The 16591-nt window shown below is 43.4% G+C and overlaps 2 protein-coding genes across 3 annotated transcripts in view; one reads left to right on the forward strand and one right to left on the reverse strand.

Annotated features, from left to right (window-relative positions):
* fam98b (family with sequence similarity 98 member B) overlaps positions 1 to 16591 on the forward strand; it is a 549041-nt gene that overhangs the window by 504832 nt on the left and 27618 nt on the right. The gene's annotated exons all lie outside the window — the stretch shown is intronic.
* The window catches only part of exd1 (exonuclease 3'-5' domain containing 1), a 21333-nt gene continuing 6256 nt past the window's right edge, over positions 1515 to 16591 (reverse strand). Inside the window, exons 10-11 of one of the 2 annotated variants that reach the window (XR_014032197.1) lie at positions 6986 to 7300; positions 1515 to 1906 (exon numbers count right to left, since the gene is read on the reverse strand). Coding sequence is in view for 1 of the 2 variants with exons in the window: in XM_081394279.1 (XP_081250405.1) it covers positions 1745 to 1906; positions 6986 to 7168 (345 nt within the window). In the remaining variant the exon portion in view is untranslated. The remainder of the gene's footprint in view (positions 1907 to 6985; positions 7301 to 16591) is intronic. The other variant, XM_081394279.1, reaches the window with a different exon arrangement.

Raw genomic sequence — 16591 nt, forward strand, 5'->3', positions numbered from 1 at the left:
GTAAGGACTGGTGGAGTGATGGAGGGTCTCGTAAGGGCAGGTGGAGTGATGGGGTGTCTCGTAAGGGCAGGTGGAGTGATGGAGTGTCTCGTAAGGGCAGGAGGAGTGATGGAGGGTCTCGTAAGGGCAGGTGGAGTGATGGAGGGTCTCGTAAGGGCAGGTGGAGTGATGGGGGTGTCTCGTAAGGGCAGGTGGAGTGATGGAGGGTCTCGTAAGGGCAGGAGGAGTGATGGAGGGTCTCGTAAGGGCAGGTGGAGTGATGGGGGTGTCTCGTAAGGGCAGGTGGAGTGATGGGGGTGTCTCGTAAGGGCAGGAGGAGTGATGGAGGGTCTCGTAAGGGCAGGTGGAGTGATGGAGGGTCTCGTAAGGGCAGGTGGAGTGATGGAGGGTCTCGTAAGGGCAGGTGGAGTGATGGAGGGTCTCGTAAGGGCAGGTGGAGTGATGGGGTGTCTCGTAAGGGCAGGTGGAGTGATGGAGGGTCTCGTAAGGGCAGGAGGAGTGATGGGGGTGTCTCGTAAGGGCAGGTGGAGTGATGGGGGTGTCTCGTAAGGGCAGGAGGAGTGATGGAGGGTCTCGTAAGGGCAGGTGGAGTGATGGAGGGTCTCGTAAGGGCAGGTGGAGTGATGGAGGGTCTCGTAAGGGCAGGTGGAGTGATGGAGGGTCTCGTAAGGGCAGGAGGAGTAATGGAGGGTCTCGTAAGGGCAGGTGGAGTGATGGGGGTGTCTCGTAAGGGCAGGTGGAGTGATGGGGGTGTCTCGTAAGGGCAGGAGGAGTGATGGAGGGTCTCGTAAGGGCAGGTGGAGTGATGGAGGGTCTCGTAAGGGCAGGTGGAGTGATGGAGGGTCTCGTAAGGGCAGGTGGAGTGATGGAGGGTCTCGTAAGGGCAGGAGGAGTGATGGAGGGTCTCGTAAGGGCAGGTGGAGTGATGGAGGGTCTCGTAAGGGCAGGTGGAGTGATGGAGGGTCTCGTAAGGGCAGGAGGAGTGATGGAGGGTCTCGTAAGGGCAGGAGGAGTGATGGAGGGTCTCGTAAGGGCAGGTGGAGTGATGGAGGGTCTCGTAAGGGCAGGTGGAGTGATGGGGGTGTCTCGTAAGGGCAGGAGGAGTGATGGAGGGTCTCGTAAGGGCAGGAGGAGTGATGGAGGGTCTCGTAAGGGCAGGTGGAGTGATGGAGGGTCTCGTAAGGGCAGGTGGAGTGATGGAGGGTCTCGTAAGGGCAGGTGGAGTGATGGAGGGTCTCGTAAGGGCAGGAGGAGTGATGGAGGGTCTCGTAAGGGCAGGTGGAGTGATGGAGGGTCTCGTAAGGGCAGGTGGAGTGATGGAGGGTCTCGTAAGGGCGGGTGGAATGATCGGGGGTCTCGTAAGGGCAGGTGGAGTGATGAAGGGTTTCCGACAGTTTCATCTCACAGAGTTCTCAGGTTTAATGTAGAAAAAAACGTTCTAATGAAAGAAAACTGAAGAAAAACCACAAACAAACCTTCAGTGTGGTTCTGACAGATAAATACAGGAGTCAACAGCAGTAGAAGAGCTTTACATTTAATGAGAACATTCACACACTGCAGAAGTGTAAAACATGCATCATTAGGAATTCCAACGTTCTGTACAAAAATTATATTTTTTTCAAATAATAACAGAAATGAGCTGTAACACTATAAGCTGGTGATCCTCTATCCCTGCATGTGTTTGATCAGGACAGTCTCTCCAGGAGCAGGAGAAACACAACACTACTGATACACAGAGGACAGGTCAGACGGAGTGTGTGTGTGTGTGTGTGTGAGGAGAGGGTCTGAAGCTGGAGCGATCCAGGAGACCGGCGTCAGTCAGAGAATAGTGCTGCATGGCCCATTCCCGACGCTCCCGTCTCACCGACAGCAGCTCTTCTGCTTCCTTCGGGAGCGCATACTCCTCCTGATCAGAGAAAACACACACACACACACACACACACACACACACACACACACACACACACACACACAACACACTTACTGGGTTACAATCACTACAACACTCTCAAAACTCTTCACACAGTTCTCTCTACTAACTTTAAGCTTCACAGCACTTCATTTCACATTCACTAAAACACTTCATTCATGTCTTAAATCAGCTCATTCTTCCTGAACACTAGCAGAAGATACACACACACACACACACACACACACTTTATCACTCATAAAACAATGAGCTAAAACACCAACATCAGGAAAATTATACAATGATTGCTTTAGTAAACTAACTTTACAGAACAAGAATGACACTCTCTACTGTTTATAGTTCACTGCAGTTTGTTACACGATCATGTTTACATTACTGTACTAAATTATTCTGTATCGATGATGAAACTGAAAGACTAACTCTTGAGTAGGTGTTCACATACATTGAATTATTTTCATAGTATTTGAGCTTAAGATTGAGAATATATTTCAGTATGGTATTACTGTAGAAATGTTGCAAATCTCTGTCTTATTTAATGTATTATGTTAGTTTTTAACAAGTTTAACCGTTTTGAAAATAGCATATGAACGTGCAGATTGGCCCGCAGGTCGATAGAGTTTTGACTGAGAGACTGGATTCATTTCCTGGCCATGGTCTGTTTTCACTCGAGTCATTTAGTGGAATATAAAATATCAGGCTTCACAAAAACAATGTCAAGTGTGATTAAACTTTGATTTCATTATGCTGGTTTTTCCAGTGAAAATGAGGCAAGTGAGTTTGAGGAAAATGTGTTTTTATGGTTAACACAGTGCAGGGTTTCCCATTCCTTAACTTGACTGTGGCAGCCGGAAATATATTTAAACTCCTCATATTAACATGTTAAGGTCTCGTGTTCGTCTGTTTGCGCTGGTCAGAGAGAAGAGCACATGAATGCAGTGAGCTCCATCTGCTGAGTTTAATGTGCTTTTGGGAACGCAGTTACACGTTATTTACACATCTGGTTAGTTGACGATTACAGCATTTCACTAGACTAGTACTGTTTGTAAACTTGTTTTCCACCAGAATAAAAGCTCGAATTTATTTTTCAGTGCATTTGTTGTACAGTATATGCTCTTACTGTCAAAGGAATAATATTATAACCAGAGGTGGGTAGTAACGAAGTACATTTACTTGAGTTAAATGTAAAAGTACCCACATTTGAATCTACTCTTAGAGGTACAAATTTTCTAATGAAAATTTTTTTTGCTTTCTGTGAATGTATGATTCCACAGGTAGAGCTACATTCGATTTCAGCCCATAAAGATAATACATTTTACAACCAAACAGAATATTACGGCACATTACCACTACTACAAAAGTATGACATTACCAGTTTTTAGGACCTTTATTTATATATTAAATGAAAGAACACCCGCAGTTATTTGTGAGTATTGTGCAGTGGTGGCGACCTTGAAAACAAATGCTTTAGACACAGTTAACCAGTTTACACACGGCTGCAGAAATATACATTTGACTACATTTTGGAGAACAGACGGAAGTTGATCCATCAATGTGCATTTGATCATTGTTTGTGTTCAGATGTTCAGTAGCGGTTATGAGTGCGAGCAGATGCTCAGTGGTTCCTGAGTGTTGATACTGTTCAAATAACACAAATGAGAGTCGGGACAACAGTGTTCTTCTTTGGTTTACAGCGCAATATGAATTACCAAACTCTGTTTGGACAAAATTGTCTTTTGGACAATGAACTGGCCAACCAAAAACTACCCAAGAGTTAATCTTGAGTGGCCATCTCTAATGTGACCACACCCACGCACGAGCGATTCACATGCTAATAGTCCACGTGAAGGAACATGATAACGAGAGGAAACGCCCATCACCTCAAAACAAAGCATCAAACTTCATCATTCCTCTTCTTTTCATCGAGTTTGGAAGACACACTCTGAGTTTACCGTGGATTGGCCTCAGAAGAAGAAGAATGCGATTTGAAGATAAGAACGATTTTTAAGGTAAGAAATGTATTATATTAGTTAGCATGTTATTGTTGTACAGTATAAACTTCCCATTGTAGTTGAACTGGTGCCAGACTAAAATGTATAGAAATCGATGTAAACATGTTGAAATATGAACTATAGACAGGTAGAAAACCTTTCAATGCTAACTAAATATACATGTACAACACGAGGATGTTTTTATGCTCGATTATATTAACCCAGCATAATATATAAGAGTAGGCTAGTATTAGTGTTTACACTAACATGACGAATATTATAATGTTTAGACCAGTGTTTCCTTTGATTCTGTGTTTATGGATCTCTGCTCAAACGTAGATATGTATAATGTGTTAATAACGTTTCAGAGTTTGGAGCGGCTCGATCGCTTCAGTAAATGTTCTAGTAAGCGTTTGAAAAGCAAGTCAATCATTAGGCTTCATGTTTTTACTCCAATCTCATTTTATAACGTCATAATGTATGAAAACATTTGAAGTAACATATGATAATCCTTACAGGGCTCCAGACTAACTTTTCCACTGGTTGCACTGGTGCTACCAACTTTCTCAGTTGGTCGCACCAGCATATGATTTGGTCGCACTTTTTTTTTTTTTTTTGCTACATGCCATGGGATTAATCAGTGCATGCTGATGAATAGTGGTCTTAATCTGCATACCCTATGTTGGCTATATTCAAAGTAATGAATACATAGATAAAATGTAGGCCTATAATCTTTTTTTTTTTACAAAGAAAGAGTACACTTGAAATATTGTTGAAATTGTAATTATTGTTGTTGTAACCTTTTTAACTTTGAAATATGTATGATAAAATGTATACTTTAGTTTTTACAAAGAAAGATTACACTTGAATTGTTGTTGTAATTGTAACCTTTTTAATAAAAAAATATATTTACAAGGTAGATGTAAACAAACTATTAAAAGGTAAATATAAGCCTTTTCTTTAAATAATTTTTATTGTGTTTTATTAGTGACAAATTTGGGGAGAGGATAAATATTCCAAAACTGAAAATACAGTATGAGAATTAACTGCACAATTACTAGACATGTTTTCCTTGGCTATTATAGGCCAAATTGCAAGCACAATATGTGGAAAAATAAAAAAGAATTGAGATGCTTCCAACTGTTGCTCTTGCATTCTTGTGGCTCAGTGACTCACCTGAATGAATGGCTAATTAAGTATGCGGGCCCCATTGTCTCCTGAGGTGTGAACCACTGCATATGCATGATCTGTGACGCCCACTCCGCATATTGCCTTTCCAAACAGAAAGTGCTTTGCAAAATTCAAATCAATGTATTGTGTTATGTGAATGATTAGGCAGGGTGATTTTCACATCATTTTGAAGAAAAAACACTAGGCAATGACATCTATTAGACAAAAGTCTTATTGGCACATATTTAGTATGTGTTTTATGGCCTTATTTCAGAAACTTTAGTTTTTAGTTTTTTCAATAACCACGCATAAACATTATTCTCTCAAAAATGCAGACATGTACATTCTTGTTGCTCACATATTATGGTAGCCCTGTTTGTGCTAAATAGTGTGTAATTTTTTTTTGCCATTAATATGTTTATAAGCAACTGAAAAAAGCACAAATGTCAGGGCATGTCAGAACATCTCAAGGACCCCAAAAACACCTCAGACCCCAGAGGGTTAAGACCTACACGACGCATTGCCAAAAAAATATTCAAATCAAAGAATTCATTTTATTTCAATGAATTCAGCAATTGAAAAAGCATTAACTTAATTTACAGATAAAGCAATCACATTAATAACCTTCCAGACCCAACAACGCGTGTCAGAGAAAAGAACAGAATCAGATATAATTTTTTTATAGAAATTTGTACTTTGCATATTATAGGCCTACTGTAAAAAACACATAATTAGTTGATTTTAGTTGATCATAGTTGATCATAACTAGAGATGAAATGGCATGAACATTTCATTTAATTATTATAGTGCCAAAAATTACCACTGTTATCACAGAATCCTGTTCAAAAAGTACTAATACTACACAATAAAATTAGCATCAATACACACTAACATAAACATTAAAATAATACAATTAAAAATGATAGCCAGATTTTAAAAGTGTCTTGCAACATGTTATATACTACATGTACAAGTTCAAATAAAGTTGACAAAAAAGGTTTTTATAAAAAGATAAACCTCACATATTTCAGACTTTAATTTATCTTTTTTGACTCATTCTTTTTATAAAAAAATATTTACTGACATTTACAATACAGTTTAGCTTATCTTTTATTATTAATAGTAAAATTCGGTCCGATTTTCCCGTGGCGTCTGTCGTTGCTATGCAACCATCATAGACTGTAAAAAATAGGGGCAACCATGCACTGTGCTCTCCACAATGACAAAAAAGTTGTAGTGGCTAATGGATTTCCACCGCCGAAAAACACTTGCTGTAGCTCTGTTACAAGATTTATTTACGGAGAAGAGAAAAACACCCGTAGTGTTTGGGTGCACCCGCATCCTTCATGTCTTTTTTCACGTCGCTGCGCCTGGAAAAAAACGAGCGCGTCGCTTCAATTATAAGCGCGCCTACATTTGAATGAACTTGCATGAGCGCGAAAAAGGCGCGATATGTGAACTGCCTCTTGGCGAGCGACTTCGATACTTTTTTGCTACTTTGTAATAACTTTCTGCGGCCAGCGTTTCTGGAAATGAACGAGGGTAAAATCTTTTTTAAGACCTGACTAATTGAAATTTAAGACCGCGGATGAAAATCGGGCTGTTTTTAAGACGTTTTAAGGCCTTAAATTTAAAGTTCAGAATTTAAGACTTTTTAAGACCCCGCGGGAACCCTGGGAGGGTCTTTGTCTTTCTCAGGTGTGAAACGCATCAATATTCATGATGATTCACACCTCCTCGCATAAAGCTTTCTTACACAAAACAGGTCTTACACATTTTAAGGCTTCTACTGAAAGGATTCTGACCTGGTGTAAGAGCAGGGACTGGTCGTGGTACTTATGTGTGTGTGTCCACCAGAAGGGTGTAGTCTCGTGTGTGTGTGTGTGTGTGTTCTGACCTGATGGAAGTGAAGAGACTGGTCGCGGCCGCTGCTCATGTGTGTGTCCACCAGAAGGGTGTAGTCGGCCATGAGGGCGTCCAGCAGGAGCAGACGCAGCGGCAGAAGGTGGCGCACAGACGAGGCCATCGCACTCATCAGCACAGGAGGACACGGGCGGAGGTACCACACCTCAGGACACTCCTGAGGACCAGAGCAGTGTGTTCAGTGACGCCAACACACACATCTGTGTAGAACTAGCACATCACAAGCAGCAGTGCACTGGCGAGAGCTGCAAAATACATCAGCACTGAACACATCAGCACGAGGGCAAGTCTAAAAACAAAACAAGTCAGAAAACACAACGACAAGTCATACATAACAGAAGAGGTGGTGTATGCATATCAGAAGAGATGGTGTATGCATATCAGAAGAGGTGGTGTATTCATATCAGAAGAGGTGGTGTATGCATATCATATCAGAAGAGGTGGTGTATGCATATCATATCAGAAGAGGTGGTGTATGCATATCAGAAGAGGTGGTGTATGCATATCAGAAGAGGTGGTGTATGCATATCAGAATAGGTGGTGTATTCATGACAGAAGAGGTGGTGTATGCATATCAGAAGAGGTGGTGTATTCATATCAGAAGAGGTGGTGTATTCATATCAGAAGAGGTGGTGTATTCATGACAGAAGAGGTGGTGTATTCATGACAGAAGAGGTGGTGTATTCATATCAGAAGAGGTGGTGTATTCATGACAGAAGAGGTGGTGTATTCATATCAGAAGAGGTGGTGTATTCATATCAGAAGAGGTGGTGTATGCATATCAGAAGAGGTGGTGTATACATATCAGAATAGGTGGTGTATTCATATCAGAATAGGTGGTGTATTCATGACAGAAGAGGTGGTGTATTCATGACAGAAGAGGTGGTGTATTCATATCAGAAGAGGTGGTGTATTCATGACAGAAGAGGTGGTGTATTCATATCAGAAGAGGTGGTGTATTCATATCAGAAGAGGTGGTGTATTCATATCAGAAGAGGTGGTGTATTCATGACAGAAGAGGTGGTGTATTCATATCAGAAGAGGTGGTGTATTCATGACAGAAGAGGTGGTGTATTCATATCAGAAGAGGTGGTGTATTCATATCAGAAGAGGTGGTGTATGCATATCAGAAGAGGTGGTGTATTCATATCAGAAGAGGTGGTGTATTCATATCAGAATAGGTGGTGTATTCATGACAGAAGAGGTGGTGTATTCATGACAGAAGAGGTGGTGTATTCATATCAGAAGAGGTGGTGTATTCATGACAGAAGAGGTGGTGTATGCATATCAGAAGAGGTGGTGTATTCATATCAGAAGAGGTGGTGTATTCATATCAGAATAGGTGGTGTATGCATATCAGAAGAGGTGGTGTATTCATATCAGAAGAGGTGGTGTATGCATATCAGAAGAGGTGGTGTATTCATAACAGAAGAGGTGGTGTATTCATATCAGAAGAGGTGGTGTATTCATAACAGAAGAGGTGGTGTAATCATGACAGAAGAGGTGGTGTATGCATATCAGAAGAGGTGGTGTATTCATAACAGAAGAGGTGGTGTAATCATGACAGAAGAGGTGGTGTATTCATATCAGAAGAGGTGGTGTATTCATATCAGAAGAGGTGGTGTATGCATATCAGAAGAGGTGGTGTATTCATAACAGAAGAGGTGGTGTAATCATGACAGAAGAGGTGGTGTATGCATATCAGAAGAGGTGGTGTATGCATATCAGAAGAGGTGGTGTATTCATATCAGAAGAGGTGGTGTATTCATATCAGAAGAGGTGGTGTATGCATATCAGAAGAGGTGGTGTATTTGTGACAGAAGAGGTGATGTATTTGTGACAGAAGAGGTGGTGTATTCATATCAGAAGAGGTGGTGTATTCATATCAGAAGAGGTGGTGTATTCATATCAGAAGAGGTGGTGTATTCATATCAGAAGAGGTGGTGTATGCATATCAGAAGAGGTGATGTATTTGTGACAGAAGAGGTGGTGTATTCATATCAGAAGAGGTGGTGTATTCATATCACAAGAGGTGGTGTATTCATATCAGAAGAGGTGATGTATTTGTGACAGAAGAGGTGGTGTATTCATATCAGAAGAGGTGGTGTATGCATATCAGAAGAGGTGGTGTATTCATATCAGAAGAGGTGGTGTATTCATATCAGAAGAGGTGATGTATTTGTGACAGAAGAGGTGGTGTATTCATATCAGAAGAGGTGGTGTATTCATATCAGAAGAGGTGATGTATTTGTGACAGAAGAGGTGGTGTATTCATATCACAAGAGGTGGTGTATTCATATCAGAAGAGGTGATGTATTTGTGACAGAAGAGGTGGTGTATGCATATCAGAAGAGGTGGTGTATGCATATCAGAAGAGGTGGTGTATTCATAACAGAAGAGGTGGTGTAATCATGACAGAAGAGGTGGTGTATTCATATCAGAAGAGGTGGTGTATTCATATCAGAAGAGGTGGTGTAATCATGACAGAAGAGGTGGTGTATGCATATCAGAAGAGGTGGTGTATGCATATCAGAAGAGGTGGTGTATTCATAACAGAAGAGGTGGTGTAATCATGACAGAAGAGGTGGTGTATTCATATCAGAAGAGGTGGTGTATTCATATCAGAAGAGGTGGTGTATGCATATCAGAAGAGGTGGTGTATTCATATCAGAAGAGGTGATGTATTTGTGACAGAAGAGGTGGTGTATTCATATCAGAAGAGGTGGTGTATTCATATCAGAAGAGGTGGTGTATTCATATCAGAAGAGGTGGTGTATTCATATCAGAAGAGGTGGTGTATGCATATCAGAAGAGGTGATGTATTTGTGACAGAAGAGGTGGTGTATTCATATCAGAAGAGGTGGTGTATTCATATCAGAAGAGGTGATGTATTTGTGACAGAAGAGGTGGTGTATTCATATCAGAAGAGGTGGTGTATTCATATCAGAAGAGGTGGTGTATTCATATCAGAAGAGGTGGTGTATTCATATCAGAAGAGGTGGTGTATGCATATCAGAAGAGGTGATGTATTTGTGACAGAAGAGGTGGTGTATTCATATCAGAAGAGGTGGTGTATTCATATCAGAAGAGGTGATGTATTTGTGAATGGGACACTTACAGCCAGGGCCTTAAATTAACACTCCACAAGTGCAAAAATCTGCGTTTGGCGAGCGTATGAAACCGTCAGGCGTTTGGCGAGCGTATGAAACCGTCAGGCGTTTGGCGAGCGCGTGAAACCGTCAGGCGTTTGGCGAGTGCATGAAACCGTCAGGCGTTTGGCGAGTGCATGAAACCGTCAGGCGTTTGGCGAGCGTATGAAACCGTCAGTCGTTTGGCGAGTGCATGAAACCGTCAGGCGTTTGGCGAGAGCATGAAACCGTCAGGCGTTTGGCGAGCGTATGAAACCGTCAGGCGTTTGGCGAGCGTATGAAACCGTCAGGCGTTTGGCGAGTGCATGAAACCGTCAGGCGTTTGGCGAGTGCATGAAACCGTCAGGCGTTTGGCGAGCGTATGAAACCGTCAGGCGTTTGGCGAGTGTATGAAACCGTCAGGCGTTTGGCGAGTGCATGAAACCGTCAGGCGTTTGGCGAGCGTATGAAACCGTCAGGCGTTTGGCGAGTGCATGAAACCGTCAGGCGTTTGGCGAGCGAATGAAACCGTCAGTCGTTTGGCGAGTGCATGAAACCGTCAGGCGTTTGGCGAGTGCATGAAACCGTCAGGCGTTTGGCGAGCGTATGAAACCGTCAGGCGTTTGGCGAGAGCATGAAACCGTCAGGCGTTTGGCGAGCGTATGAAACCGTCAGGCGTTTGGCGAGTGCATGAAACCGTCAGGCGTTTGGCGAGTGCATGAAACCGTCAGGCGTTTGGCGAGTGCATGAAACCGTCAGGCGTTTGGCGAGCGCGTGAAACCGTCAGGCGTTTGGCGAGTGCATGAAACCGTCAGGCGTTTGGCGAGTGCATGAAACCGTCAGGCGTTTGGCGAGTGCATGAAACCGTCAGGCGTTTGGCGAGTGCATGAAACCGTCAGGCGTTTGGCGAGTGCATGAAACCGTCAGGCGTTTGGCGAGTGCATGAAACCGTCAGGCGTTTGGCGAGTGCATGAAACCGTCAGGCGTTTGGCGAGTGCATGAAACCGTCAGGCGTTTGGCGAGTGCATGAAACCGTCAGGCGTTTGGCGAGTGCATGAAACCGTCAGGCGTTTGGCGAGTGTATGAAACCGTCAGGCGTTTGGCGAGTGCATGAAACCGTCAGGCGTTTGGCGAGTGCATGAAACCGTCAGGCGTTTGGCGAGTGCATGAAACCGTCAGGCGTTTGGCGAGTGCATGAAACCGTCAGGCGTTTGGCGAGCGTATGAAACCGTCAGGCGTTTGGCGAGTGCATGAAACCGTCAGGCGTTTGGCGAGTGCATGAAACCGTCAGGCGTTTGGCGAGCGTATGAAACCGTCAGGCGTTTGGCGAGTGCATGAAACCGTCAGGCGTTTGGCGAGTGCATGAAACCGTCAGGCGTTTGGCGAGTGCATGAAACCGTCAGGCGTTTGGCGAGCGTATGAAACCGTCAGGCGTTTGGCGAGTGCATGAAACCGTCAGGCGTTTGGCGAGCGTATGAAACCGTCAGTCGTTTGGCGAGTGCATGAAACCGTCAGGCGTTTGGCGAGTGCATGAAACCGTCAGGCGTTTGGCGAGCGTATGAAACCGTCAGGCGTTTGGCGAGTGCATGAAACCGTCAGGCGTTTGGCGAGCGTATGAAACCGTCAGGCGTTTGGCGAGTGCATGAAACCGTCAGGCGTTTGGCGAGTGCATGAAACCGTCAGTCGTCAGTAACAATTTTTTGATTTCTACCAAATGCACTGTTGTGATAGCATGAGCGCCGCTCTGTAGAGCTGAGGGTCAGTGCTGCATCATCACGAAGGGTTCAGCCTTTCCAATGTAAATATTCGAGCGCTGGAGCACGCGGAAGGGAAGTCGTTACTCATGCGCTGTGTGGGAAGCTCAACATCAGAAGCTCTCGCCCTGAAACCTGCGTCTCTCAGTCTGAGTTCAGCTCTCTCAGGTCTTCCTGCGCTTGGACAAACACACTCAACATTCTCAGAGAGTCTCCACGTACACACTCGTCTTAAGTAAACGCAGACACAAAACGTGTGATCCGTGCGTGCACTCAGTCTTAAAGTGACAGCAGCCTAATACTCCTGCTACTGTCTGCGTTTCAATGTTAACCACACAACAGAAGACAGAGAACACACACACACACACACACTCACTCACTGCTCCTGAACCTGTGAAGACTGCAGTGTTACTTCTTTCATTACTTTATTCACTTTTGGTTCCTGAAAACTCTTAGAGCTTCTTGAAGAGCACTGTTTACTTCATTTGTAGGTCTTGTATTATTTATTTGTGCAAAATTTGATTGTTCTTATTTTATTACTGACTGTTTACTTGTCTTTAAAAATGTAGGCCACTCAATTTATATTAGTTAAGATAGTAGTTTTAGCTGTGGTATCTGGGACAGCTGGATACGGTACGGTAAAGTGCGCAATTATTTCCGTGTCGATCGTCAGGAGTTGTGAGTGGCACCAGAGTACCGTAGCACTGCTGTGGGACGCTTCCGCTCCAAATTCATCTCGATATTTTCAAAGCTTTTGTTGATAATAATCAGGGCCCGTATGTATAAAACTTCTAAGAAATGCTCTTAAGAATAGTCTTAAGCTTTGACTTAAGTGTCAGAAAATACTTAGTAAAGAGTAGGACTTTTCTAAGAGTAGGAGACTTTTATAAAGCAGCTAAAAGCAACTTTCAGTAAAGTATAAGACTGATTCTTAAGTGCTGACTGAAGTGGGACTTAAGTGTTGTGAACTAAGGACTACAGTGATGTCAACCCAAAATGGCCGCCCTCAACCACTGAATCAGCCAATAGTGAGCCTGCAAGGGTGAGGTCACTGCAGCATGACACCAATCATTTAATTTTATTATAATAAAATCATTTAATTAAGACACTTTAATATATAAAAAAAAAAAATTTTTTTTTATGCAGTGCATTGTGCAAAATTTTCGCAAATTAGTATTTATGCTGTGGAATCCTCTTCTGTTGATGTGTGTCTCCTCATTTACAATTATGCAAACATGAGTTCCATAAATGGATCCAACAACTCAGGAAAGCCCGAAATACTCATTAAAGTGGCTTTATTTTGCTGCGAGATTTGCAAAGTCAATGAACTGCCATACAGTAGTGGCCAAAAGTGAGGCAAAGGAAAATTGTCAGATTCACCCTTTATTCAAATATTAAAAATGTGTTAAAGATTTTGTACGTGTATTGTGTAGTTGTGCTTAGAGTCAATTGTTTATTTGTGATGATAACACAATGAAACATGCCAAATTGTACAGACATAATTTTTAGCCAGGCTGTCAAACAAATGAACAAGAGAGGACAATGAAATATTAATAACTGACTATGTTACAGACAATGTATGATTTCTTTTTTCTCCTGTAAGCTTTTTATTTTTTTTATTTTTATTTTTAACCTGTAGCTGTAGTTAGGCCTTTTTTCAACCATATTATTGATCTGCCTGTAATGACACCTGTCTCTGAGCTGAATGATGACATCACTGTTTTCTCCAGAGCGGCTGTATAATGAACTAAATAGATAACTAATGACTAATGATCTTTTACAATGGAAATGAATCATCATCGAACTTAAGCTGCACAATTACACTATGTTCTTCTAGAGCTGCTGTACAGCCCAAACTAACTTTGTTGCATTATTTTCCTGTTATCACTTTAAAGCTGCTTTGAAACAATCTGTATTGTAAAAAGCGACTTGACTTGAAATAATTTTGTCAGATAAATATCTTCACTAAGTTTATTTTTATATTTATATATTTAAAAAAAAAATTAAATATGAGGGATGAACAAAACACCATTTTCCTCATATTTTGATGGTTTAAGCAAACTTGTAGGGTCATTAAAAAATTAAAAATAAAAACTCTGCACATCACTTTTAGCCACTACTGTATTTGATGTGGTCAGTGCCACAATAGTGCTATTGAGACCCTGCTTACAGTGGACTGATGAGCTCAAGTCATCACCGGTGCACTGCTGCTTTTTTCCCAGTCAGCAACAATATAATTATTACTTTCCTTTCATTTCATTGCTATAAAATTTCTTAAAAGTCAGTTCGAAAAAGGATCCCTTGATAATCAAACTTTTATTGTTTGATCAACTCCGTCATCATTTACTGTAACTCCAATACATCATATTTTCATTGAAAAGTGCGTGGCCTCCTCCTCTCTGTGGCCATCTTGTTACTCCTAACTAGGTTAGGAGACCTCTTCAGCTCTCTTAAGTAATGTAGGAGCTGAGACCTAGTCTTGACACTTAGGAACCTTTATGAATCACACTTATTCTAATGTCTAGGAATAAAAGTAAAATGACGTCATTCTTAGAATTTTGAGAGACTTAAGACTAACATTTTACTCTGAGTGGCTTTATACATACGGCCCCTGATATTTAGCTGAGTGTGTGTGTGCTGGTAGCACAGCTGGTTTATGCTGAGTGTGTGTGTGTGTGTGTGTGTTGGTAGCACGGCTGGTTTATGCTGAGTGTGTGTGTGTGTGTGTGTGTGTGTGTGTGTTGGTAGCACGGCTGGTTTATGCTGAGTGTGTGTGTGTGTGTGTTGGTAGCACGGCTGGTTTATGCTGAGTGTGTGTGTGTGTGTTGGTAGCACGGCTGGTTTATGCTGAGTGTGTGTGTGTGTGTGTGTGTGTTGGTAGCACGGCTGGTTTATGCTGAGTGTGTGTGTGTGTGTGTTGGTAGCACGGCTGGTTTATGCTGAGTGTGTGTGTGTGTGTGTGTGCTGGTAGCACAGCTGGTTTATGCTGAGTGTGTGTGTGTGTGTGTGTGTTGGTAGCACGGCTGGTTTATGCTGAGTGTGTGTGTGTGTGTGTGTGTTGGTAGCACGGCTGGTTTATGCTGAGTGTGTGTGTGTGTGTGTGTGTGTTGGTAGCACGGCTGGTTTATGCTGAGTGTGTGTGTGTGTGTGTGTTGGTAGCACGGCTGGTTTATGCTGAGTGTGTGTGTGTGTGTGTGTTGGTAGCACGGCTGGTTTATGCTGAGTGTGTGTGTGTGTGTGTGTGTTGGTAGCACGGCTGGTTTATGCTGAGTGTGTGTGTTGGTAGCACGGCTGGTTTATGCTGAGTGTGTGTGTGTGTGTGTGTGTGTGTGTGTGTTGGTAGCACGGCTGGTTTATGCTGAGTGTGTGTGTGTGTGTGTGCTGGTAGCACGGCTGGTTTATGCTGAGTGTGTGTGTGTGTGTGTGTGTGTGTGTGTGTGTGCTGGTAGCACGGCTGGTTTATGCTGAGTGTGTGTGTGTGTGTGTGTGTGTGTGTTGGTAGCACGGCTGGTTTATGCTGAGTGTGTGTGTGTGTGTGTGTGTGTTGGTAGCACGGCTGGTTTATGCTGAGTGTGTGTGTGTGTGTGTGTGTTGGTAGCACGGCTGGTTTATGCTGAGTGTGTGTGTGTGTGTGTGCTGGTAGCACGGCTGGTTTATGCTGAGTGTGGGTGTGTGTGTGTGCTGGTAGCACGGCTGGTTTATGCTGAGTGTGTGTGTGTGTGTGTGCTGGTAGCACGGCTGGTTTATGCTGAGTGTGTGTGTGCTGGTAGCACGGCTGGTTTATGCTGAGTGTGTGTGTGTGTGTGTGTGTGCTGGTAGCACGGCTGGTTTATGCTGAGTGTGTGTGTGTGTGTGTGCTGGTAGCACGGCTGGTTTATGCTGAGTGTGTGTGTGTGTGTGTGCTGGTAGCACGGCTGGTTTATGCTGAGTGTGTGTGTGTGTGTGTGCTGGTAGCACGGCTGGTTTATGCTGAGTGTGTGTGTGTGCTGGTAGCACGGCTGGTTTATGCTGAGTGTGTGTGTGTGTGTGTGTGTGTGTGTTGGTAGCACGGCTGGTTTATGCTGAGTGTGTGTGTGTGTGTGTGTGTGTGTGTGTGTGTTGGTAGCACGGCTGGTTTATGCTGAGAGTGTGTGTGTGTGTGTGTTGGTAGCACGGCTGGTTTATGCTGAGTGTGTGTGTGTGTGTTGGTAGCACGGCTGGTTTATGCTGAGTGTGTGTGTGTGTGTGTGTGTGTTGGTAGCACGGCTGGTTTATGCTGAGTGTGTGTGTGTGTGTGTTGGTAGCACGGCTGGTTTATGCTGAGTGTGTGTGTGTGTGTGTGTGTGTGCTGGTAGCACAGCTGGTTTATGCTGAGTGTGTGTGTGTGTGTGTGTGTTGGTAGCACGGCTGGTTTATGCTGAGTGTGTGTGTGTGTGTGTGTGTGTGTTGGTAGCACGGCTGGTTTATGCTGAGTGTGTGTGTGTGTGTGTGTGTTGGTAGCACGGCTGGTTTATGCTGAGTGTGTGTGTGTGTGTGTGTGTGTGTGTGTTGGTAGCACGGCTGGTTTATGCTGAGTGTGTGTGTTGGTAGCACGGCTGGTTTATGCTGAGTGTGTGTGTGTGTGTGTGTGTGTGTGTGTTGGTAGCACGGCTGGTTTATGCTGAGTGTGTGTGTGTGTGTGTGCTGGTAGCACGGCTGGTTTATGCTGAGTGTGTGTGT

This window comes from Scardinius erythrophthalmus (assembly GCF_964197995.2).
Source record: "Scardinius erythrophthalmus genome assembly, chromosome: 19".
Taxonomy (NCBI): Eukaryota; Metazoa; Chordata; class Actinopteri; order Cypriniformes; family Leuciscidae; genus Scardinius; species Scardinius erythrophthalmus.